The sequence below is a fragment of the Convolutriloba macropyga genome, chromosome 3 (genome assembly GCF_964194025.1).
Source record: "Convolutriloba macropyga chromosome 3, txConMacr16.3, whole genome shotgun sequence".
Taxonomy (NCBI): domain Eukaryota; kingdom Metazoa; phylum Xenacoelomorpha; order Acoela; family Convolutidae; genus Convolutriloba; species Convolutriloba macropyga.
The window spans coordinates 75,134,566-75,158,510 of NC_134470.1; the positions used below are offsets into that span (position 1 = coordinate 75,134,566).

Here is a 23,945-nt window from a genome sequence, read left to right on the forward strand (position 1 = left end):
GCCAATAAAAGCACTAATCAGATATGGCAATTAATAACAGACCTTCCCTCTCTCCCTTCCCCTACATGCATACACAGATATAACACACGCAAACACACACACAAACACACACACGCGCACACATACACACACACACACAAACACACACACAAACACACACGCACACACAAACACATACACACACAAACACATACACACACAAACAAAAGCATGCAGACATAAATACATGCATACATACATAAAAGTATAGATACAATAGTGCATACTTAAATAAATTTCTACATACATGCATATATGCATGCAAAGGAAAATGCATACATGCATAAAAGCAAACATACATACAAAAATGCACACATAAAAACACATACATCAAAAACATACACGAATACATATGTACATAAAAAATGAACAAATATATATATATATATATATATATATATATATATATATATATATATATATACATATATATATATATATATATATATATATATATATATATATACACATACATACACATTAGTACAGACATAAATACATAAAAACATACATATATACCGATAAATATACATATATATCAACATTATATTATTATATTTTATATTAAATAATATATATGTATATATGTACAGGAAAAATTAAACAGGGAGAGAAAAGAAAGGAACGAATAAACAACAAACAAAAAAGAGGACGGAAGATAAGCAGAAAGAACGAAAGAAAAATGATAAGAATTCAATTCACCTTTGAAAAATTAATTAATCAATAGCGGGGTTAAATAAAAGAAGAGTGAAATTTATATTATCAGCTTACCCTGTGTACTCTAATACTATTGTAAAACAAAGATATTCGGAACACAAAACTTGGTATCTTTAATTTTAAATTGTTAGTAGATAAATATGAAATACTTCGATTCAAAATTGTTGACATGAGAAGCTATTTTAGATTATGGCAGATATTAGCATTTCTTGATCGGTCACTATTATCGACCTCAGTCGACATAATTCAAAATTGCCGCACTTTATTGCATATTTTGGCACAACGGAAAGTAACCGAGTTTATCTCAATATTGGTTAAAAATTCCATCAGTAAAATTCAAATAATCTTAACTGTTTCTTACAGACAGAATCAACGCAAGTGTCAGTTTTTTCACGAAAGTATTTTAGTTTGAAAAGCTAGCTTGAAGTACAGGAAACAACTTGAGTTACATTTCGATTCTCTGTTGAGAGAAAATTTTTGTTAGGCTATATATGTCTTCAAATCCATTTGAATTGTTTTGGTTAAATTTAAAACACAATTATTCTATTATAACCAATTATTTTCTTGTCACAAATCAATGTTTACGTTTCCAAAACTCAAGGCAACAGCTTCAATGACTATCATCAGCAAATAGAATAATTTGAACAATTTTGGACGCATTGGGTAAGTCATTAAGACCTATAATAAAGTTATGCCCCACGGATTAATCCTTGTGGTGCTCCGAAATTGACTTTTCACCAATAAATCAAAAGAGACACCATTCCTTTCAACATGCTTGTGTTTATTAAAGTGCCAAAGTTTCCACAAAAAAAAAACATTTTTTGGTCGCATCAACAGCCTTCTTAAGATCTAAGAAGAATTGACTACTGCAGTAATCTGCTTTTAAAAACTGTTTTCAGAGTTAATTGTACTAGTTTGTCGATAGCACGGTGTTCGTTTCCACGTCCAAATTGGTTGTGAAATATCAGTTACAGGTTGAACAAAATTCTCTCAAAAATCTTAACGAAGAAATTGGTCTGCATTTCTCAAAATTGAATTCGGGTGGTCCTCCATTCAGAGGAAAAGTTGTGTTGGGCGGAATCCCTTTTCAAAAGAGCAGTTAGTTTGTTGCTAAACATTCAGCTGTTATTTCTATGCTGGCTCTCATTATGATGTTTTTTATACTGTAGTCACATGAGGAACATGATGTCGAGATTTAAAAACTTTCGTTAAAAACACACTAAGTTCATGACATTTACAAAAATATTGATTGAAGCCGTTCGAAATGTCTCATTTGGCGGTTATTTCATTATTTTCCGAACAAACAGTCAACTTGGGAAAATTACCAAGTTTCGATGTTTGACCTTGCAGTTCATTGCAAATCTTGCAAACTTGTACTCTATTGATTTGACAACGTATTCATTGAATTTGTTATTGCAACATTGAAATGTTTTCAGCAGTTTTTCACTGTTCTGAGCTTCCATTTTTTATATGTTCCGTTTTGAGATTTTTAAGCTTAAATTTAAACCAATTTGGTATTCTGCACACCTCATCAACATGTTTTACAGAAGCGTAGTAGTTAGTCACACCGAAGAACAATTTATCAAAAATGGAAAAAAGCAGCATCTGCATTTACTGTACATAAAATTCAGTTCTCATTGTTTTTGAAATGCTCAAAGAGATCTTTCAGGTAAATTGACCGGAGTATAGAATGCTCCAAAAAACTATGTCTCCAACCAACGCTTTTTCTTTTGCCTTTACGCTGCTTTTAAACGCAGTAGGATAATGAGCACTAAAATTTTGCAACTCAGTAACCCTAATTTGGCCACTCAAATATTTTGGAATATAAAACAATCACGTAGTGATGTGACGGTTGTTTCTGTTACCCTCGTTGGCGTATCACAAAAGATTTCAAGCCATTTCCTGATATGCAATCACATATACATCATTTAAAGTTATTATTGTGAAGAAAAAAATGATTGGACAAAAAATAAAGATTGGTCTTTACTAAAATAAATATTCGTATTTTTTAAGCCAATCAATTCAGTTTATGAAGAACTTTCTATTGACACTACTACTATTATTTCTCTACTGAAAAGAAATCAATCGCCCATAGACGTGTTAACAGAAATATTTAGGGTTGGAACAATAGAATGATCAACTTTGAAGGGTCAATCTTCCGGGGGATAGGGAGGAGGGGAGGGTGCGATTTTCAAAGATTTCTGATATGATTAAATCATATGAGATTTCTGATATGAGATATCACCGTTCACGAAATCTCAGTTTAAAACAAGAAACCGAGAATTGCTCCCCTCATTTGTGGAGTCCTCATATTGACTTTCATGAGTGCGATTGTAATTGAGATGGTTTTCTCTTTTCAATTCGCATTGATGTCATCTGTTTGAACAGTGAATTATTTTTTTGACAATGATTATTGTTAATTTTCTACGAGCTATTAAGAAACGAAATTTGGACGGTGCCGGACCATAGAAACCAGGCTTCAATTATTTGTCACTGATAAACAAAGGATCAATATCAGTTAAGTATCTTGAACTTTTCCAGTAAACATATTGGTTATTTCGAGGTTATCAACGATTATGACAGATAAATAACAGCTGTACAGCTAGAGCCATTCAATTTAACAGTAACTGTAATTATACGTATTCCGCGCATGAGCACGTTATATCATGTTATGCAACGCAAAAAATATGTTATATACATGCATATAATTGAGTATAATCGAATGTTCTAATTTTTAGTAAAATTACATGTATGTATATAACCTATTTTTTCGTTACATATAACGTGATGTAACGTGCTGTTGCACTGAATCCGTATTATTACTTTTACCTACCAACTCCTGCGATCACAGTCCTCTCGGCTTCCATATACGTTGCCAGAAAACTGCTCAAATCATCTCTTTTTATCTTGTCAACATGTTCTTTCGGGCAAAACTTGGGCAACCCTACAGTATTGCCTCTAAATGCAGCTCGGTGTATCATGTCATGCAGTAGAATATCCGGCTGCATTCTGGCTAACGATTCCTCGTGGTCAAGTAAATCGAAGTAAACTAAGCTCCTAGACATTTCAAGCTCTTCTGAAGTTAGTTTTGGATGAAGCACAGCTTGGCTTAGAATGTCTAGGCCCGTTTGGACGCTTTTGTTAGAGATTGAAAGAGCGTAGAAGGCGACATCTCGGGAAAACTGACAGTCACAGATTCCTAAAATAGTCGTGCTTAATTAGTTAACTGCACTAAGTAAACTCGCCCGCTTAATAAAATTTTCAGCTTTGAAATCTCGAGCAAGATTACCTAGGTCTTCATCACCAAACACAAATACATACCATTTATGTAGTTTCTGAAAAAAAAAACAAAAAAGCCACCCAATTATAGATAACGAAAAAAATCCAAGGATAAGCACCCCAGCGATATGAAAGCCCCACTTTACTGTTAAAGAGCTGCGCATTTAGCACATTTGGCCGTGCTTCACGAGCCATGACGATGTCTTAGCGGTCCATGGGACGTGATAGTGAATCTATCACAATTCAACAAATTATCGCGGTCGAAGTTCTATGTTAACATTGGAGATTATTTTCATGCGCGTTTATTCCAGAAGGGATTTATTTCCTAGAACCCGGTTTATGTGTCGTTCGAATGCACTTTAGCTTCATACACCAGGACTAAATATTCAGAAATTTTGGATAAATGGGGCATTCTTTCTACCTTCGCTTTCCATCCATACAGAAAGTAGAATAAATCAACAGTCTCTACCTACTTTTCACCGACCAAGAAAAGCACAAGGAAATAATTTTTACAGCTTTCATGAACTATTAGATGAGTAATTTCCCGGTTAATTAATTACTCATCTAATATAATACCTGTAAAATACACTGTCTGGAACTTTACACAAGAATGTAAACAACTCCGGTAATTCAGTGGTTATTTTTTTAATACGCATATTGATGATCGCTATCTTTATAATCCAGCGAAATGAGTTTCCAAAATTTAGAATGCCGGAAGTACTCAAATTTTCTGACCTCCATGTTGGGCTAGTGTTTGAAGAATGTCATCTTTTGAGTTGTAGTTGGCAGTGGAGCTGAAAGCCATCTTCTCCAGAAAGTGAGTAACCCCAGAGGGCGAGAACATCTCATAGCGACTGCCTGCATTCACTCCCACGCCAAGGGTGCAAAAGTTACCTTAATCAAAGATGTTAATCATTTATCATGTCGCTATATTTTTGGCTTTTACAGAAGATTGTGTTAAAAATACCTGTTCAAAATGGGAGTTAGTAATGAACAAAAGCTTTATATTTAAACCGAAACATCCGGCAGATAACAGTTACCAAAACAGCCGGCAGATTGCTAAACAATTTCCGCGAAATAGACCGTTGATACGAGGCCCAATAGTTGCAAAAGACCACCAAGGGTAAAAAGGTGCGATTAAAAAAACGAGATTCTATCATCAAACCATATCCTTAGTTTCAAAATCAAAATGCAAACACTAATGACCCTCAAACAATACAGCCTAACAACTATCTATCTTTTGTGACCCCAATGTCACCTAGGGTTCACGTTAAGCTATGTATGAACAATAAATTAAAGCTTGTTCGCAGTATGTATGCACAATAAATTCAGCCTCTCGGCGATATAATTATCGAAAAAAACCGTCAAGTAATAAACAACTTTCTACGGCAGTTAATAAACAACGGCAGTTAATAAACAACTTTAAAAAACAAATTAAATAAATAAAAAATAAATATTTAATTAAACCTATATCACTTACTGTATGTCACATCTTAATTTGAGTTCGAACCATTTTGTGAATTCCCAAAAATCATTTAAATATCATACCTGAAGACTGTTGAGTTGCAACTCTGACTCCATTAGATAGTGCCGTTACTTGAGTACTACTGGCACCTTTCTTCGAATGAACAAAAGCATTCTTATTTACTACACTTGTTGTTTTGGGTGCGAATGCCTCCAATGGTTGAGAGAGCCACGGATGGTCACTTATTGTGCTTCGCGAACCAAAAGAGTAAAACCTAAATATAACAAAGATATTTTTTTCTTATTAGTTTCTTAGTTATATGAAATTTATGTAATTGTCAGACCAAAATAGATGGCAAAACTCTTGACATCACGTACCTTATGGAAACGATCCGAAAATAGTTAAAACCCATCGGCAAATTATCTGAAAGAAAACTTTATTTGTGATCCACATACTTAACCACAATGAGTAGCACAAATTATACACAACATTGCTACTTTTTTCTGAACTCATAGCCACCGCTGAATTCTGCACCAACAGACATCAAATTTTAAAAAACTTAAAATAAGAATTCACGACTGATGGCTAAAGCGTTTCATATTAGATCATGAACCGACAACCGTCGGACAAACTGCTCTCGAGCGACAGGCGGGGCAGTTTAATTCAGAGGCGGCTGTAGCCTAGATAATCTTTGATGTGTGAAAAAACTCCGATTAGGGAGGACTTCCCACCCGCGACCTCCGCCGTGCTAAACTGAAGCATTAACTAGTTGGTTATCATTCTCTGTAATAAGCTATCTTACAATCGGTTTTGTTCCAGCAACAGGCTATATTTCTGAATAAGAGCACTTTAGATCCAGCAAAAATCGAGAAGTCAAGTGTGAAGAAGTCACTCGAGAAGTGAAATTGAAAGAATGTTCTAGAAAAAAGTGCAAAAACGGTGAAGCAAATGTTTTGTGAGCCAAAAAAGGGCACACAAGTTTACAATAATTGCTTCAAACTTCGTGTCAGCGCAAAAAAGGAATCCCAAAAATATCAATTATTAAAAAAAGATTCAATTAATTACCCTGATTTTGAAAACGCTGCTCCTTAAAGCTTTTTTTTTCAAATTGAGCTTAGATCCGGAATATATTCTGGTCACTCCACCATTCAAATACACACCATTTTGGGTATCTCATAAGAAATTGCTGCCGATTGTCCATTTTGGCACATGAGTATATTGCATCCCAAAAGATAACCAAATTTGTTCCATTTCTTCAAGAAACTACAACACAACAAAGATTCTAACTATGGTCCTATCAGCACACTAACGTTAGGCCTAAACCCAAAAGGCGTTCTCAGCATATTCACGCACCAATCCAATCCTAACACTCAATCCTTTCACGAAATTCGTCCCATTGCACTTCTGGAAATTGTATTGTAGCAGAAAAAAGGTCTAGTTTTACTTAAATACGTTTCGGCAAAGTTTTTGGATTTTTTTAGCAGATCGCCTTCTCTCAGTTTTTCGCAGAAAAATTGTATCAAAGCTGACAAGCGGAAAAATTCAAAATTGACGCGCTCAATAAACAGACTGTCGATCAATATACCGACGTACATTTACTAAATATATGCTGACAAAATATAGTAAAAACCAAAAATTGCACTTTTGGAAGCAAAGAAACATCCTTTACCATTTCCTAAAATTTTTGTTCGCAATCTGCAAAATTCTAGCAGACGCATTGTAAGATGTTCAGTAAGTCAAAACAAACATAGCGACTACAGACTAAAATTGCATTAAAACATGGTAATGATGAAACTCCAGTATGCTCCGGTAAAATGTACTAAACATTCCAAATGAACTGTTTTCAGCTCCCTCATATTATCTAAACCAACATGGTGACCTCTTTCTATGCAGAGAGCAGAATTTGGAAATCTGCATATTATTGTTCCGACCCACTTTAGTGGGGGGAACTATATACTCAAATGGGTTTTTTTGTTCAGTGAATTTTGGCCGATCAATATAATCATCGTAGAGAGTTGTGAGTGGCATCATTAGACCAGCGTAGAATTCGAAATTAAAAGTTTTTTTGAATTTTGTTTTTTTTTCCAGGGAGTTAACGAGGTTGAAAGTTTTGTGAATAATAGACGGATTTCCGTTGCTCTTATTCCCATTTTCAGGAATTCTTGTCTATATTTTTGTCAGTTTTGCTAAAAATACGTTAACAATTTTTTTGAAAAAAGTGTTGTTGGTTCGTTTTCTAAAGATATAAAGTGTCGATGAAATTTTCATCTGATTCTTGGCTCAAATTTTTGCTGATTATTTTAAAAAAATGAGCTTGTTCATCGAAAATTGAAAGAAATAAGATTCTTTAGTCAACTTTGCTTAAATTTGCCGGACGTAAACACCTAAAAACTGTTATTTGATTTTGTTCGCCGTGACTCGTATTTTTAAAAATGGCAAATCTCCTCAGCCTTCTAAGGCGATATTTTTTAGTCCATTGAGTGAATTGAGCTGGACGCAAATTTTTTTTTTCATCCCATTCTCATTTGGTAAGACATTTAAGCCGAAATTTGGAAGAGCGGGGTCGGAACATTATTTGCGTACGCACGTTTCTGAGCTTCCTTGTTGCATTTTGAGAATGCGTGGGAAGGTTAGTAGAGTGAGCAAACCGAAATTTCTGATATCAATAAAAAATTCGTGATAGAAAATCAGTGCACGCCGTCTATATAATCTCATCTCATCTCAAAATTTGACTGAAATGTTTATTACGAAAGTCTAAAAACTACATTCCGAACAAACCGCTATTAAAAATACCAAAAATCGGCAGTTTTATTAGAAGTTTATCTATTTTTCTTCAATAAACAATTGGAAACAAATCCAAATTTTAGGGATCCAATTCAAACAAAACTGATTTAAATGTTATCAAATGGCTTCTTGATTCAGAAGTTTTATTTTGTCGGGGGTCTGATAATACCTTGTTTCGATAATACCTTGTTTAATTAAACAAAAACACTATTTTTCGAATATGCGAAAGAGTTTGACCGTTGGGTTTGAAGATGTTTATACAAGATCCAAAATCGGTATTTGCGCATTTTGTCGACATTTTAAACGGGCGAAAACATTTTGGGAATGGAACATTCTTTAAATTTCTGATCAGCTACCCTAATAGTTGCTCACTGCATAATTTGTCTGCTCCTGCTTCAAAAAGAAACCAAAAACACTTTAAAAGTTTGATTACCATAACTTATTGCGTCGCGTGGACTTTCCGAAACTTCTTGTCGGATCAAAGCATTAGGAAGGTACTTCGATTATTGATACCAAATAGCTTTTTTTTACCAGCTGATCATCGAACGTGTTAGTTTTAAGTTGACGCTCTTTTCCATTAACGGTACAGATTATTTGCAGGAACTAGCCGCATATCCTTATGCAACAACATGTACATAAGTGCTATATAACAACACAATTTGAAAATCGGGATCATTAAAACACGGGTGAGGGGGGATCAAGCGTTAGAGGGCAGATGTCAATATATGTTCTCTTCAGGCCCTCTCAGGTTTGGAAGCAGTTGGGGAGACACTAGTAGAGCTGTGGATGAGCTACAACTTGATAGAGAAGCTGAAAGGAGTTCACGTACTCAAAAAGCTACAGATACTCTACATGAGCAACAACCAGGTCAAGGACTGGGCAGAGTTCCAACGACTGAGTGACCTCCTCAGTCTCAAGGTCAGTAGGTACAAACTTTTCTCAATTTCGGAAATGTTGTGAACACCACACTTTTCAGGAAAAAAGAATTGTGTCAATTTTTAACCTCTCGAGGCAAAAAACTGAGACCGTTTCAATTGAGGGCGTTTTTGATGATGAGATAATATCCTACCGACTTACTGAAAAAGCGCTTTACCGACAAAAGGTCCCAGAACTTCCATTAGATGAATATTTATATCATGATTAACTTACAAACAAATTGTAAGGCTGTTTCCAAAAGTTTCAATGTACCCATAGCTCGTTGTTCATTACCTATAATGCAGTAAAACAATAAAATGGTGCCCTATTTGTTGTTATTGTTTAGTTTTACTTCTCGTATCATTAGAGTAAAACGCCTTTTCTTTTAACAACTGTTTTTTTACTCTTGCCAATACTTCCACTAAACTTCAATCGGGGGAAAATTCATTACTAGGGGGTTCAGCCAAAATAATTTAAGCATCAATTTTTAATATTCGAAAATTTCTTCAAATAATGGGAAGAATCAAATTCCTCATACCCCTTAAAGTCCGTTATGTGACAATATTTGTAGACCAAAAACTGAAAATTGATTTAAGTCATATTTTACTTCATTTTCTATCTAAAGGACCTCCTTTTTGTTGGAAACCCTCTATACGAGCGCGCATGTGAGGATGGCACGTGGAAGGAGGAGGCTCTGAGACGTCTGCCCCAGTTGCAGAAGTTAGACGGGAACCCAGTTGTCAGGTCAGAGGAGGATGACCAGGCCGAGAACGGGGAGGGGGCACCACCCGGTCAAATCAGCGGATAACCAAAGATACAAAATGAACTGGTTCCTAGCCCTACAATCAAATGGGTCTTTCCCGCAATTGTAGCACCCCCTCCCCACCCCAGTTTACGATATAACGTGTATGACCACTTACCATAAAAGAGTAACGTTTTTTTGGGGAGGGGGTTTCGTTATTTGAGCACTCAGCTGAGGGGCTATAATGGGAAAGGCCCCAAATTTTATCGAAAGACTGAACATATCATGTTATGGTATGGTAAAAAACCTGACATCGGACGGAACAGTTACTAATAAAGAAGGCAATTGAAAACTACAAAATCTGGGAGCTAAAATTTTTTCCTCAACAAATTGCAAAATTCACCATTTTTACGAAAGTTTCCCTAACTGATACTTAATTGATCTTTAAGTTAAACTTTTCCAATCACTTCCAGAGGATCATTTTTCACTGTAACGGAAACAGATACAAAAACTTAATCAAAACATAATAAACTACATCACTTCATAAACTTTACTGATCTTCTAATTAACCATTTCAATTGACTTTCATCAATAGTTTTAAATCTGACATAACCAAAAAGTGCAAACCAATCAAGCGATTCGCATATTTTTTGTGAACTTCAAGCAACATGATTTCATCCAAAATTGTCAGTGTTTTTAACCACCGTGAAAATCAGTTGAAAAGAAGTCGAAACTTTACAGGCCGTTTTTTAACATCAAAACATTCACATGATAAAAGCGCAATGCTAAGCCGATTTACACCACATGCTTGCTTTGAACTCCACATTCACATCCATGTAGTAATTTACCCAGCAAACAAATCAGTCAGCTGACTCAATACAAAGCAACAGGAACTAGTCTTTGATCAGCTCAATAATTCAAACCTTATTGTCGGCTACAGCACTTTGTTCAACCATCTCAAAGCTTTAAGAAGCAGATTTAAGAATACAAACGCCACATTGACTGGCCAGGTTCAGTTGACGACCAGAAAAACATAAATATGCTTGCAGACAAACATAAATATGGCCCGCTTATCGAGACCTAATTTTGAACTTCGGGGTAATTGGACTTACTTTTTTCATTTCGAGGTTTTTTGTATTTTCGATAACTTGATTAAAGTAAACAAAATTATTTCGAAACGCGCTAACAGAAAAAAACGACCCAAAATTAGAATTAAAAAAAACCCACGAAAAGAAACCCCTCAAGGAAAAAACCCCCACGGAAATAAGCCCCCACTTGACTGTCAAAAAGATGTAAAATTAATCAAATTAAATTAAATGAATTATATTCTAACACAATTCCACAGATAAAAGCAAAAGCTTGAAACAGTTTCTCAAAAAGACATGTTTGAAGCAATTGCTCGCAAAATATTCTAATGGTTGATATTCGTGTGCGGCACAAACAATTCGTTCTATTCTGGAGTGATTCTCACTTTCTTTAATTACCTGCTTCCCACTTTTTTTTAACAAACTCTTTAAAAACTCTTCTTTAAAAAACGGCTAAAATTTAGTTAAAATGTAATTAAATGACTACCTTTGATGTGTGTAAACGATGAAAGATGCGGAATAAAATGCTCACACATCTGATATAAATTTCAAAACAGCGACAATTTTTTAGTGTTAGCTCTAAAAAGACTCAAATTTTCGTGCCAGAGAAATGAATGACGTTTACTTTTTCTTTTCAAGAGAAAAAACGGGTCCTCAGATCAAAATTTTTTATTAACTTTATTGCTTCGATGAATTTTTGATAATTTTTTTGTGAAAGCGTAGTTTTCAAAACCTCCTCAGAAAAATCGAATTTCGCATAATCACTTTAGTAAACAACCATGCTGCAAGGAGAGGCTTTCACGTATATTTTTAATTCGATAAAAAATATTTTGATTGAAATTGAAGCAAAGAAAGGACAATTAACTGAATGTCAGCATCGCACTTTACTTTTCCCATAAATTTTTGGGGTTGGGGGGGGGGGGCTTTTTAAGACATATAATCTCAGCAATAACGAATTTCAAAATCCCCCTGAGGAAATATTCTATTTTGCAAGCGCTTTCTAGTGACACCACTCAAGTCTTCCTCTGATGATTATTTAGGGCATCAAAATGATTTAAAAAGCCAGGCTAGCATAGATTTCCTTAAATTAAATGAGGCCGGAACAAGAAGATACAAACCAAAACATTCGAAGTTCTCTGCAACTCGTAATCAAAATTGCTGCAACTGAGTTTAGCTGCTTAAGAAATGACAGGAAAATTCAGCTTATGTACCAATCAAAAAGTCATGTTTGAAGCAATTGCTCGCAAAATATTCTAATGGTTGATATTCGTGTGCGGCACAAACAATTCGTTCTATTCTGGAGTGATTCTCACTTTCTTTAATTACCTGCTTCCCACTTTTTTTAACAAACTCTTTAAAAACTCTTCTTTAAAAAACGGCTAAAATTTAGTTAAAATGTAATTAAATGACTACCTTTGATGTGTGTAAACGATGAAAGATGCGGAATAAAATGCTCACACATCTGATATAAATTTCAAAACAGCGACAATTTTTTAGTGTTAGCTCTAAAAAGACTCAAATTTTCGTGCCAGAGAAATGAATGACGTTTACTTTTTCTTTTCAAGAGAAAAAACGGGTTCTCAGATCAAAATTTTTTATTAACTTTATTGCTTCGATGAATTTTTGATAATTTTTTTGTGAAAGCGTAGTTTTCAAAACCTCCTCAGAAAAATCGAATTTCGCATAATCACTTTAGTAAACAACCATGCTGCAAGGAGAGGCTTTCACGTATATTTTTAATTCGATAAAAAATATTTTGATTGAAATTGAAGCAAAGAAAGGACAATTAACTGAATGTCAGCATCGCACTTTACTTTTCCCATAAATTTTTGGGGTTGGGGGGGGGGCTTTTTAAAAGACATATAATCTCAGCAATAACGAATTTCAAAATCCCCCTGAGGAAATATTCTATTTTGCAAGCGCTTTCTAGTGACACCACTCAAGTCTTCCTCTGATGATTATTTAGGGCATCAAAATGATTTAAAAAGCCAGGCTAGCATAGATTTCCTTAAATTAAATGAGGCCGGAACAAGAAGATACAAACCAAAACATTCGAAGTTCTCTGCAACTCGTAATCAAAATTGCTGCAACTGAGTTTAGCTGCTTAAGAAATGACAGGAAAATTCAGCTTATGTACCAATCAAAAAGTCAAGCTTCTAAAAGTCAGCCAGAAAATCAAAAACGTTCAAGAGAAAAGTTTGTACAAAGACATGCATCTGCAAAGATTTCTCAAAACCTTTGAGAGTAATTAATAATTATATCAATCTCCAATTTTAATTTGATTGTTCTTGACTGAACATATGACTGACTGTTGTTGACAATTTTTAATGCCGCTATGCTTTGGTAATGAAATTCTGCCCCTCCACCCGCTAAGTTTGCATATAATCTTTAACGCCCCCAGACGCACGTGCTAATTTTTTTACAATAGAAACGTGCTCTATCACACATAACTTGTAATTGGGGGCATAAAAAAGCTGGGGGGGGGGCAGATCCAAACTGTGAACGAGCGCAAATTTTTTTACAGAAAGAATAGGAAACGCTGTGACTGCAATTTGTTCGTAAAGATCTTCAATTATGGTAAATGGCAACCTGAAACGCAATCCAGTTACCCCCGATAGATTTACGCATGAATTAGGGATCTCATTAGAGAAAGCTAAAAGTTGACACGATTAAAAACTACAAACTTCGAAATCCTGAATTCCCTATCCAAAACGGGAATTGAAGCAAGAGCAATTTCACACTTGACTGTCCTAGAAATAAATGCAAAATTTAAGAAGTTTTTCTTTCCTGCTTCAATTTCAAATTACGAACCGAAAAATCCTGGAAAAAGCTAACTTAATTCCAATATTAAAACAATGACATTCCTTCGAATGACATTTCTATGAAAAGCAATTTTCAGTTCCTGAAATCATGTCGGAAAATCATCAATCGAAGTACTAACCAAACTGTAAACTATTGCAGTACATCATTTGTACCTTTATAACTGTCCGCTCAGTAATCATTACTAGTATAGTAGCATCTGTCGGGTGCACAGCAATAGAGAACCCACAAATATCAATCACCGAGATCAGTATTATTGATCATGATCGAATGATCGTGGTTCATTTTAGCCGTTGAGAAACATCTTTCCAAAAGATGCCTATGCTTAGCTGTTGTTACCAACAAATTGATCACAAAAAATCTTTTTGTTCCTATATATCTCTATTTACTAAGATCTTAGATACAATTTGTGACTAAGCACGAAAAACAGGGGACTTTATGTACTAGTAATCTGCAAAACCAAATAATTCGCATAGCTCGATTCAATATTCAATTTCTTTAAGTTCATCACATCGAAAAGACAATTCTCAACACGATGCAACCAAAGATTTAAATTTGAGAGTGAAACAGCTGTGAGCTGTGTTTAAAAATGTGTACACCTGTATTACTAATTATTAAAATGTCATTCAACCATGGCAATTGATAATTACGACAAGTCATTTATTAAAGGATCCTCGGGTCATTATCATTTAAACAGACACACCAGATGACGTCAGCAGTATACCACAAATTACAGAATTCATAGTTATACTACCAGAAAACGGAATTATTTGGTCTTTTCAGTTGCCAGAAATCAGTAGTTCATCATTTGTATATTTATTTTAGCATAAGAATAATTATGTCTTCACAATTTCAAGATTTTTAACAAAATTAACAGAGAGCATAAATCTCCAGGTTTAGCATAAAAAATATTAAGTCGTTTTTGTATAAGTGCCTATATCAAAAATACAACATAGTCGAGCAAACCGCCCAATAAAGCAACATAAATAACAACAAGGACCAATATTTCAGTCAATGGCACGACCATGGTTTAAATGCCCAGGCAGTTTAGTTCAATGAACCAGCCTTAGACATGGTTATTTAGTCAACGTTAAAACAAAATTCAATCAGATATGGATAACCTTAAAAGTGGTTCGTAAATTGCAGCACAAATCAACGGTCATTGAATGCCTTTGCAAGATTTTCAGCAACTTTCTCATAAATTATAGCTCCGCCAATATCTTCCAGCAAATCAGCAACGCTTCCGCGATTCCAGAAGGATTTGGACCGATTCCACGTGATTCGTTTGCCACATTCGACATCCTCATCAATTGGTGCGAAGACATTGTCAACTCTCTCCTCGACGTTTCTGATTTCCTCTGCGCGTTCCTGGTTATCCGGCGACATCAAACTCCAACCATATATCTTTTCAGCACTCATTCGCATCAACATCGGCGTAAATTCTCCGTAGTCCTTTATGCAGTCACATTTCTCATACCCATATTTCAAATCACATCCTGCATCCTGCAACTCTGACCAAAACTTTTTGTCGTCAGGCTTTGCTTTTATTTCACCACATTCAACAGCCAATTTTATAAAAACAATGAAATCTTTCACAATAACAGACGCTTTTTCGATCCCAAAAGAGCATATTCCGAAATTACCCTCAACATCGTAGAGTCCAACAAGTTCAGACTGAAAAGCATACTCGTCATCATTTCGGAGTAGTCTATAAGCATCGACAAACCATTTTGCATTTTTTTCTTCGGCCATCATTGTAGGCACGGCTTGAGCGTCGACGCACGTAGCAGCAACGCCGCTCTTTCTCTTCATCTGATGCTCATTTTTATGAAACTTCCAAAACGATTTCTGACAGTTGACGTCACAAACATGAATCTTAATATTGACAGGGTTGTTTGGATCAGCAAACAGTATTCCAGAGGCCTTCCCACATCTGTCTCCATAGTCTGCTGCACAGACACAGTTTGTGCATATAAAGAGACATTTTGGCTCGGGCTTACGGCAATCGGCGCATCTCAACAAATCAGCCATCAACAATCTGAATTGATTGCGGTTGCAGTGCAGCAGGGGCAATGTTTTTTAACGCTGAAGAATGAATATTACACAAAACGTTAGTCATAACAATTAACTTGGCAGGATATCAACAGTATTTGACTGTCGGGCGCACGGCCAATGAAGACCATGCTACACGTGTGAACTTTGAGAACCAAAAGAGTGAAAAATCCGCTTTTAGAAAACAGTTTAGAAAAATGTCAAACGCGAAATTTTGTCAGTCCGATACGTCTTAACCAAAACGTTTGAAAAAACAATTGTTCATGTGAACAAAAGATTTCGCTCGCTTACAGGAAGTTTTTCCAAAACAGCGGTATGAACAAAAAACCACTCTTTTTGCTCCACTCTTCAATTTTGCTCAGCACCCAAAATCTCTCCAAAACTTTTCACGCGTTGCATTTCCTGCTTCAAAATTCACTCTAATAAATCTGATTAAAAAAACTCCTCCAATACTCCTCTTCGAGTCGTAATAAAACAAGGAGGCTCGGTAATGTGCGTTCGTACATAAAGTTCCGACACCTCTCATCCAAATTTTCGACATAAACGTCTACCAAATGAACAACCGATAGTATTTCAGTTTTTTTCCAGTAATTTTCAAAAGCAATGTATGAAAGATCGCCTCCAAAGCAAATGACTCAGTGGAGAAAAAAAGGTTGCATTTGATTGATGAGATCAGCAATTATTAGGAAGGCAAGTCAAGAAGAACAACAAAATGAAACAAAAACAACAAACATTAACTACATCCAAAATTTATGTAAAACAAGGTTAAATTTATTACCAAGGTCAAAATAGCGTCAGATAAAACCGAAAATAAATAAAATTAACCTGTACTTCACTAGAAAAGATATGGGACCACTCCATAATAAGGCTTAGTAGCAATTAGACAAAACCGAACAAAAGAAAAATTTAAAAAAAAATTGGCTCAAATTTTTAAAAACAAATAATTTCAGAGAAATGAAAACCATTAGATAGCAATTGAAAACATCCACTATGTTTATGATCACATACGCTTTTATAGGAGGGCACTTGGACTTGTAGTTATTCAATTTTTTATTAGGTTACAAAAAGAACAACAAATCGAGACAACAAACAAAAATTCAATTAAAACTTGCGAGAAAACGCTTCCGAAGAAGTAAAGCCAAATTCTGCCCCTCAAATTATGCTCAAATGCTTTCAAACGCCAATAATGCGGATGCGGTATGTGACCTCTCATTAGTGAGAATAGGCAACAAGTCGACAAAAAAGGGAGAAAAGGCAAAATTCAGTAATACTTTTGTAATTTTCGAAAACAACAATTTCAAAGTCATGAAAGCCATTAGATCGCAATTGAAAACATCCAACAAGTTTATGATCACACAATTCTATAGGAGGACATTTAGAGTGGCGTTATTCAGTTTTGTATGCGGTTACAAAAAGAACAACAAATAGAGGCAACAAACAAAAATTCAAACAAAAAATTGCGAGAAAACGCTTCCGAAGCTGTAAACCTATATTTTGCCCCTGAAAAATGTTCAATGGAGCTTTTCTTGAATTCAATAATGCAATATGCAACCTATCTTTATTGATAATAGGTAACCAGAAGAGAAAAACAGAATAAAGGGGCTTCCATGACTTTAAAAATAATTCTTTTCGAAAATTCAAAAGTAAAACTTTTAAATTTTCGAAAAGAATTATTTTCTAAGTCATCAAAAGCCAGTAGCTAAAAATGGAATTGATTAAATAGGTTCGTCTATTTGCCCAAGAGAAGAACTTGAGATCTGTAATTATTGCGAATTTATTTTACGTCTACAAAAAGAACAAATATAGACAAAATCAAAAATTATTTTACTCTTTTTTGCGAAAAAAATCCGTGTTATAGCCAGTAAACTAATTACGAAACCTTTCAAAAATTTTGTACACTTGCAACCTCCCTGAACACACTAATGTTACATGGAACCCGTAATTAAGGAGACTATGTAACATATACAAAAAACTACTTAAAATGCGAAGTTAAAAATGTTTTTTTCTTTTATTTTTGAAAAAAATTTTCTAAGTCATAAAGCCATCAGCTATCTTCTCACATCAGAATATTGGCTCATTTTTCCTACATAGAAAGCCGTTGAAACCTGTAATTATCCAGCAAATAGCATACAACTAAAGTGACACAATAAAAACAACAGTTAAAGACAAATGTAAAAACTCAGATAAATTCTTCGAGAAAGGGGTGTCGAAGCCGTTAAAAGCATACTCTATGCCTTTAAAGTCTTTTCTCTGACCAATTGTCCCTTTTTCAATGCAAATAAGGTAATATGTGAAATGTCAATAATGTGATAATGTGACAAAACGAAAAATAAAACGTGAAAAATGGGTCAACACTTAAAAATCGAAATTAGCGAAAACTAGTTGTATCAAAGACAGAAAACCATAACTTAACGCATATTACCGCAAAAAAGCCTAAATTTAAATTCAGTGGACAGACTATGAAGAAGAAACATTCTTTCTTTGCTGAAACTAAGCAACAAGTTGACCAAATTAAAAGAAAAATTGTTGCAAAATTCAAGAAGCCATTTTTATTCAAAAAACAAACGTTTCTAAAACAACCAAAACTTTTCCAGTACAGAAACAAGATATATTAATTTGGAAATGCTTAGGAAGGCAATTAAACTTATCAACGGTGAGCTTTGCTTTCAATTGTTCTCTTCTTTAATTAAAATTAAAAAATGATTTTTTAAAGAAGACCGACAGATTACAATCCGAAATGTTTTTCAATTGTAACAGTCCAAGATTTGACCAAAACCAACCTTGCTATTGCTGTTTGTACATAAGGAACACTCAATTGTTTCGAATGTAATAGATCTTGATAATTTGTTAGTTAAAAGATCAAAAATAGTTGCTGCGTTTTTGATAATCATAGAGTAAAGGTAGCAAAAAACAGCAAAATTTTAATTCGAATACTCTCAATAGAAGTGGTAGTAGAACTGGCTCTTTTTTGAATTAACAAGGAAATTGTTAGATATTTTTGGGTGTGTGCTTCCAGCAAATTTAATCAAAGTGGACTAAAGTGTCTTATTCCCTGCAATTTTTGTTGAAAAATGCTGAATTTTGAAATTTTTAGCCAAAATTTTAGCCAAAAAAATTTACTGAAAACAGTCAACAAATTTTTGTTTGCTCTCAAAATAAAATCGACAGTATTATTTTAAACAATTTTTTCATATTTTACTAAAATTGACGAAATTTTAGGCAAAAGTTCCTGAAAAGGTGAAAAATCGGTCTAATATCCACAAATCGATGTAATATTCACAAAATTTTAAACGACGATAAGTCGGGTTAGAAAACAAAATTCATAAAAATCTTTTTAATTCCATATTCTACGCTGGACGGGCTTTTTAATAGTACCACTCACAACTCTCTACGATGAATATATCGATCGGCCAAAATTGTCTGAACAAAAAAGACCCATTTGAGTATATAGTTCCTCCCTCCCCGATAAAAGTAGGGGTCGGAACAAATAGGGCCACTATAATAGCCGGCTGAGAAGATGAGAGCGGCTATTAATAAAGACTACATACACATTAGTCATCTCCATCGAGAAGTTATTTGTCATGTTCGGGTGGTCGTTCACAACAGTTTGTTAAGGTCCATGGTCAACTCTTAGAGCCAAAACAACAGTACAGCTTCAATCAAAGCTTTCCACACGTTCAATCTTCATTAGAGTATAAAGTTCCACCACCCAAACTGCCGCTACCAGCATGAGGCCTACAACTTAATGACCCTGAGAAAAGTTTTCCATATTTGCGGAGTTTATCTGTCACACGAATAAGATACCTTTGAAAGACCATTGTACTTCGTAGTGATCATTCAAAATGCAGCACAGTTCCAAAATACTAGCTGGTAAAAAATGAAAATTAAACAATTTCAGGAAAAAAAAATTTAGAGAGGAAACAAACCCCCAAGAGAAATACGGGACATGTCCATTGGCACTTGATATGAAACTATCACCTATCACAAATGCACGAGTTAGTTAAAAAAACCGAACAACTTAACACGACCGCAATTCAATTTCCTTGGGGATTTATTTCCTATCTAAAAATAGGTGTTTAAAAATAGGTTTTTATCGCAACAAAAATTGACCAGAATATCTCACCATTTGATCTCTCATATCATTGTTGCATAGATTATCCAGCGTTGGGAAGATGAAGTGATATGTTTAAATGCGTCCTGACATTAATCAGGTGTTATGGTCAGCGTTTTTAGCCACAAATGAATACTTTTTGCCATCAACTCAAAAAGAATCTGTGCATGGCAATAACGGTCCACTAACCATTTTGCAGTATCCTCGAAGTGGAACTCTTCATTTTTATAAACTAAGAAATTATTCTGAAATCTTTGGTGTTCAACGGAAAGAAAATTTTCAATGTTCAAGATCTCTAAATTATTCAGGAAAGTCGAACTTTTTCCAAACCTTTTTAGAACTGCAAACGAGTCTCAGAGCCCAACAGATCCTATACAATTCCTTTAGAAGATAAATTTAAAGCTATGAATGCACAGACCTCAAAAAAGAAACGCAAAATGGTCTCCAAATATCGGAACTTACCTCGACTTAAGTCATAAACTATGTATTTTATCTACTTTCGTCTCTAACAAATTTATTTTTATTTGTATTTGATGTATACCTTCTCTAAAAAGGAAAGGACACATGTCTTAAAAGATCGTCCGGTGAATGAATGAATTTATCAGATCGTGTTTGTTCACCAGTTACAAGGGGGGGGGGGTCGAGCACGCTGGGTTACTCCATAACTTTGGGGGAATCGCCTACTTAGAGTCTAGTAAGCCGAAAAGCTCTAAGATAACTTGGATCTTTTCCGTTTGTGATCCGATCCCCCCCCCCGGTACATAGTAAATCATTATGTACAAATTTGGTACGTGCGTCTGGGGGGGGGGGGGGACAATATGCGCCCACTAACCTTGGGGGGGGGGGGAGGCACAAACGGAGAAGATCCGATAACTTAATGCTTCCAGACATTACCTGTTTATACCATTTCTGATTTTTGAGGACAAGTGAAACGGGTCAGACAAAAAATCGGTCAGGCGAAAAATCACATTAAAAAGACCACAGGACATAATTGCTACTAACTTTGTAAGAAATCAAGAGAGCAATTAAAAATCGCACGTGCGCGTGAAGGCGTAAACGTTTTAAACTAACTAAGGCCCGGGGGCGTGGTCGAAACAAAATATATCCAAAAATCCAATCAGAGAGTCAACAACCTTTCATTCTCCTCAATTACATCTAATTAATTGTGAGCGTGTTGCTGACATGTCCTTTGGCAAAGAAATAACTTTTTTCCTTCTTATGATCCTAACTAATAGCGCTATATGGCGCAATGGTTCCCAACTATTGAAAATATCTCGAAAAAGACATTTGGAAACAAAAAATTATTAGTCAAAATACATACAACAATGACTTCCTATATATTAAGCAATAGTTGATCATGTAAATTTATGTTATATCATTGATAGCAGCTTTTAGATTGCTTAGTTGTTACACCCGACATTATTATTATTTTAACCTTTTTCTTGGACACAATTTGTTTTACATCTAATTCTCTTTTTTCGACTGCATTAAAAGTGACATCGCTTTTAACTGTAGCCTCGATGATGATGCAATGTTCACGAGTTAGTGACCTCTAGGGACTTCATGGCAATAGGGGGTGGGCGTGGGGTGGTCCTGCCGATAGGAATGTGGAACTTGTCTCTCATGAGGAGGCAGAATGATTTGAGAAACAGGGGGTTCCTGTAGAAGTATGCATATGGAGTGAGACAAGTCACCAACAGGAGACAACAGGCTGTGAACGTACTCAGGAGAGTGTCACGCAATCTGCCACCTGAACAAAAAAAATAAAGTTGTAAGAAAGTTATTGAAATTAATCAATTAAACATAAACCTACTAACATTGGACAAATTGCTCTCGAACGACTGGCGAGGCAAAGAATTTAGAAGGGGGGATAGGCTAGAGAACCTTTTATGATGCGAAAACTTCCGATTCGGGAGGGGTTCAAACCCGCAACCACACAGATCAGAATCCTGTCAGTAAACACTGTTCTCGGGAAATTTATAAGTTGGATAAGTGAGTTAGTGTAGTACTGACCAGACTGGCAGGAGTTGTCACATCCGATGATGAAGCAGAGGAGGTAGTAGATGTTGCGCATACATGCCGTCATCAGGGCTCCCATCACCAGAACGATAAAGCCACGAATCAACCTCATCTACACAACATAACACAATCGCACTTATTAATTAGATACGTTGTCACATGCATTCTCATCTACCCAAAATCTCTTCAATTGAGATTTTTTTGCCTATGATATTGCCCTCCTGTCAATTCCGATTTTCATTCTCTCTAGCACGTTTTAATGTTAGCAGACTGTTTGATATGAGAAAATTGAACTATAATCCTCTAGTGTATATCTGCTCATTTAGATAATTTCACGATAGGTGAGAATAGGTCACTAGAACTTTCTTACTTTATCATTCATAACACTTCCTAACTCTCCACCAGACTTAATTCTCCACAAGGAGCATAAACACCATGAAAAAGAACAGTTATGATCAACTAAAAGAATCTTTACAAGTACAAATACAGCATAAGTAAAAAGAGCTCAAAAATCTTTATTAAGCAAAAACATCTTTAGTAGCTTTTTTGTCCAAGTAAGTCATCCTTAATTATATTATGTCTGTAAAGGTAGTTGAATGTTTGAATGTTTTTAGAATTACTCAAGTTTATAAAGCACAGGAGGAGTTGTAACCCAGAAAGGTGAAGCAGACAGGATGAGCGATAAAACGGTACCAGTAAACAAAGTACTTAACATCAGCCCGATTATTCCAAGGAATCGATTAGCAACAAGAAAGACTTTTTTTTTGCTTTATGGAGCTTTTCATTTAAACATGCCTCCCATTTGCCATCGGCACTTATGATTAAACCTAGAGCAAAATGTTTTCAAACATTTTCCAGGGTTACATCCCGACTAAATTTTGGCCATTTACAGATATGCATTTCGTTTTTGACGCATTTTCCAGCAGTACATTTATCCATTTCTAATTCATCAATCTTGCTAAGTCATTCTTAAAATGCAGTGATTGAAATAACAGCTTGGTGGTCTTCAAATAACAATGCCGTTGCGTCAATGAAAACTGCAGTCAAATCATTTATGAAAATCAATAACAAGAACGCAGCCCTGGGGAACACCACTGATAGCAGGTAAAGGTCTTGATAAGCAATTCCTGGCTAAAACATTGTGAACGAAAAAGATAAGACTCAAGCTGTGAAGTCTACCGAGCAGCACATTGAAGGGGACCTCATCAAATGCTTTGGCGTAATCGAGATAAATATTAAAACATAGCTGGCAGATTGCCAGAAATTAGCCGCAATAGATTCGTAGATCGGCAGTCTAAAAAAACAGTAAGACAGACCAAAAAAATTCGTCTTTTCATTGAAGGCTGATCTGTTAGATTTTGATTAAAAATCTGTATAAGTTATTGCTGCCTCTATTAGCTGATCTCAAATAACCTTCATTTACACACACCCATTTGACCTTATCTCTTTGAATTAAAGTAAATAAAAGTCAATTTCAAAGTGAGGAAGTCATTTTGAGAGTGAGGTAAGTCAAGTGTGACCAAAAATTTAATCACGCGCATGAACAAAAAAACTCGCTCCACTAAGAGCGAAAAATGACGTCACACATGCATTTCGGTTATAATTGCATGAACGAAAGAACAAAAAGTGGCTGTGACGTCATATGGTCGTAACAAAAATCATGACGACGAAATAAAAAAAACTTAGCAGGACAAGTCCTGACGTACAATTCAAAGAATTTTCATTGACTAAACAGAAAACTAGACCAAGAACGGACTATGAATGGACTGGAAAAACCATTTACAAAAAAATCCAAAAAATCGATCCAAAACATCGAAAAAAAAGTAAAAATTAAAGTGAAATTGCCGCATGTGAACAAAAAACCAGTAGCGAGTAAGCGAATTTTTGTTCAAACACCGTTTTCTCACTCTGCTTTAA

The 23,945-nt window shown here is 35.1% G+C and overlaps 4 protein-coding genes across 5 annotated transcripts in view; 1 reads left to right on the forward strand and 3 right to left on the reverse strand.

The window, feature by feature from the left end:
- LOC142336451 (mitochondrial-processing peptidase subunit alpha-like) overlaps positions 1–5,934 on the reverse strand; it is a 30,043-nt gene extending 24,109 nt beyond the window's left edge. The window contains exons 1-4 of the mRNA XM_075385296.1: positions 5,878–5,934; positions 5,584–5,774; positions 4,771–4,929; positions 3,590–3,955 (exon numbers count right to left, since the gene is read on the reverse strand). Of these exons, the coding sequence (XP_075241411.1) occupies positions 3,590–3,955; positions 4,771–4,929; positions 5,584–5,774; positions 5,878–5,912 (751 nt within the window). The 5' untranslated portion in view covers positions 5,913–5,934. The remainder of the gene's footprint in view (positions 1–3,589; positions 3,956–4,770; positions 4,930–5,583; positions 5,775–5,877) is intronic.
- The window catches only part of LOC142336452 (dynein axonemal light chain 1-like), a 46,591-nt gene extending 36,196 nt beyond the window's left edge, over positions 1–10,395 (forward strand). The window contains exons 3-4 of the mRNA XM_075385297.1: positions 9,023–9,202; positions 9,825–10,395. Of these exons, the coding sequence (XP_075241412.1) occupies positions 9,023–9,202; positions 9,825–10,007 (363 nt within the window). The 3' untranslated portion in view covers positions 10,008–10,395. The remainder of the gene's footprint in view (positions 1–9,022; positions 9,203–9,824) is intronic.
- LOC142336458 (sodium-dependent serotonin transporter-like) overlaps positions 1–23,945 on the reverse strand; it is a 526,993-nt gene that overhangs the window by 332,786 nt on the left and 170,262 nt on the right. The gene's annotated exons all lie outside the window — the stretch shown is intronic.
- LOC142336455 (uncharacterized) overlaps positions 21,293–23,945 on the reverse strand; it is a 101,840-nt gene continuing 99,187 nt past the window's right edge. For both annotated transcript variants that reach the window (XM_075385300.1, XM_075385301.1), the window contains exons 7-8: positions 22,023–22,140; positions 21,293–21,759 (exon numbers count right to left, since the gene is read on the reverse strand). In XM_075385300.1, coding sequence (XP_075241415.1) covers positions 21,545–21,759; positions 22,023–22,140 — 333 coding nt within the window. In that variant the 3' untranslated portion in view covers positions 21,293–21,544. The remainder of the gene's footprint in view (positions 21,760–22,022; positions 22,141–23,945) is intronic.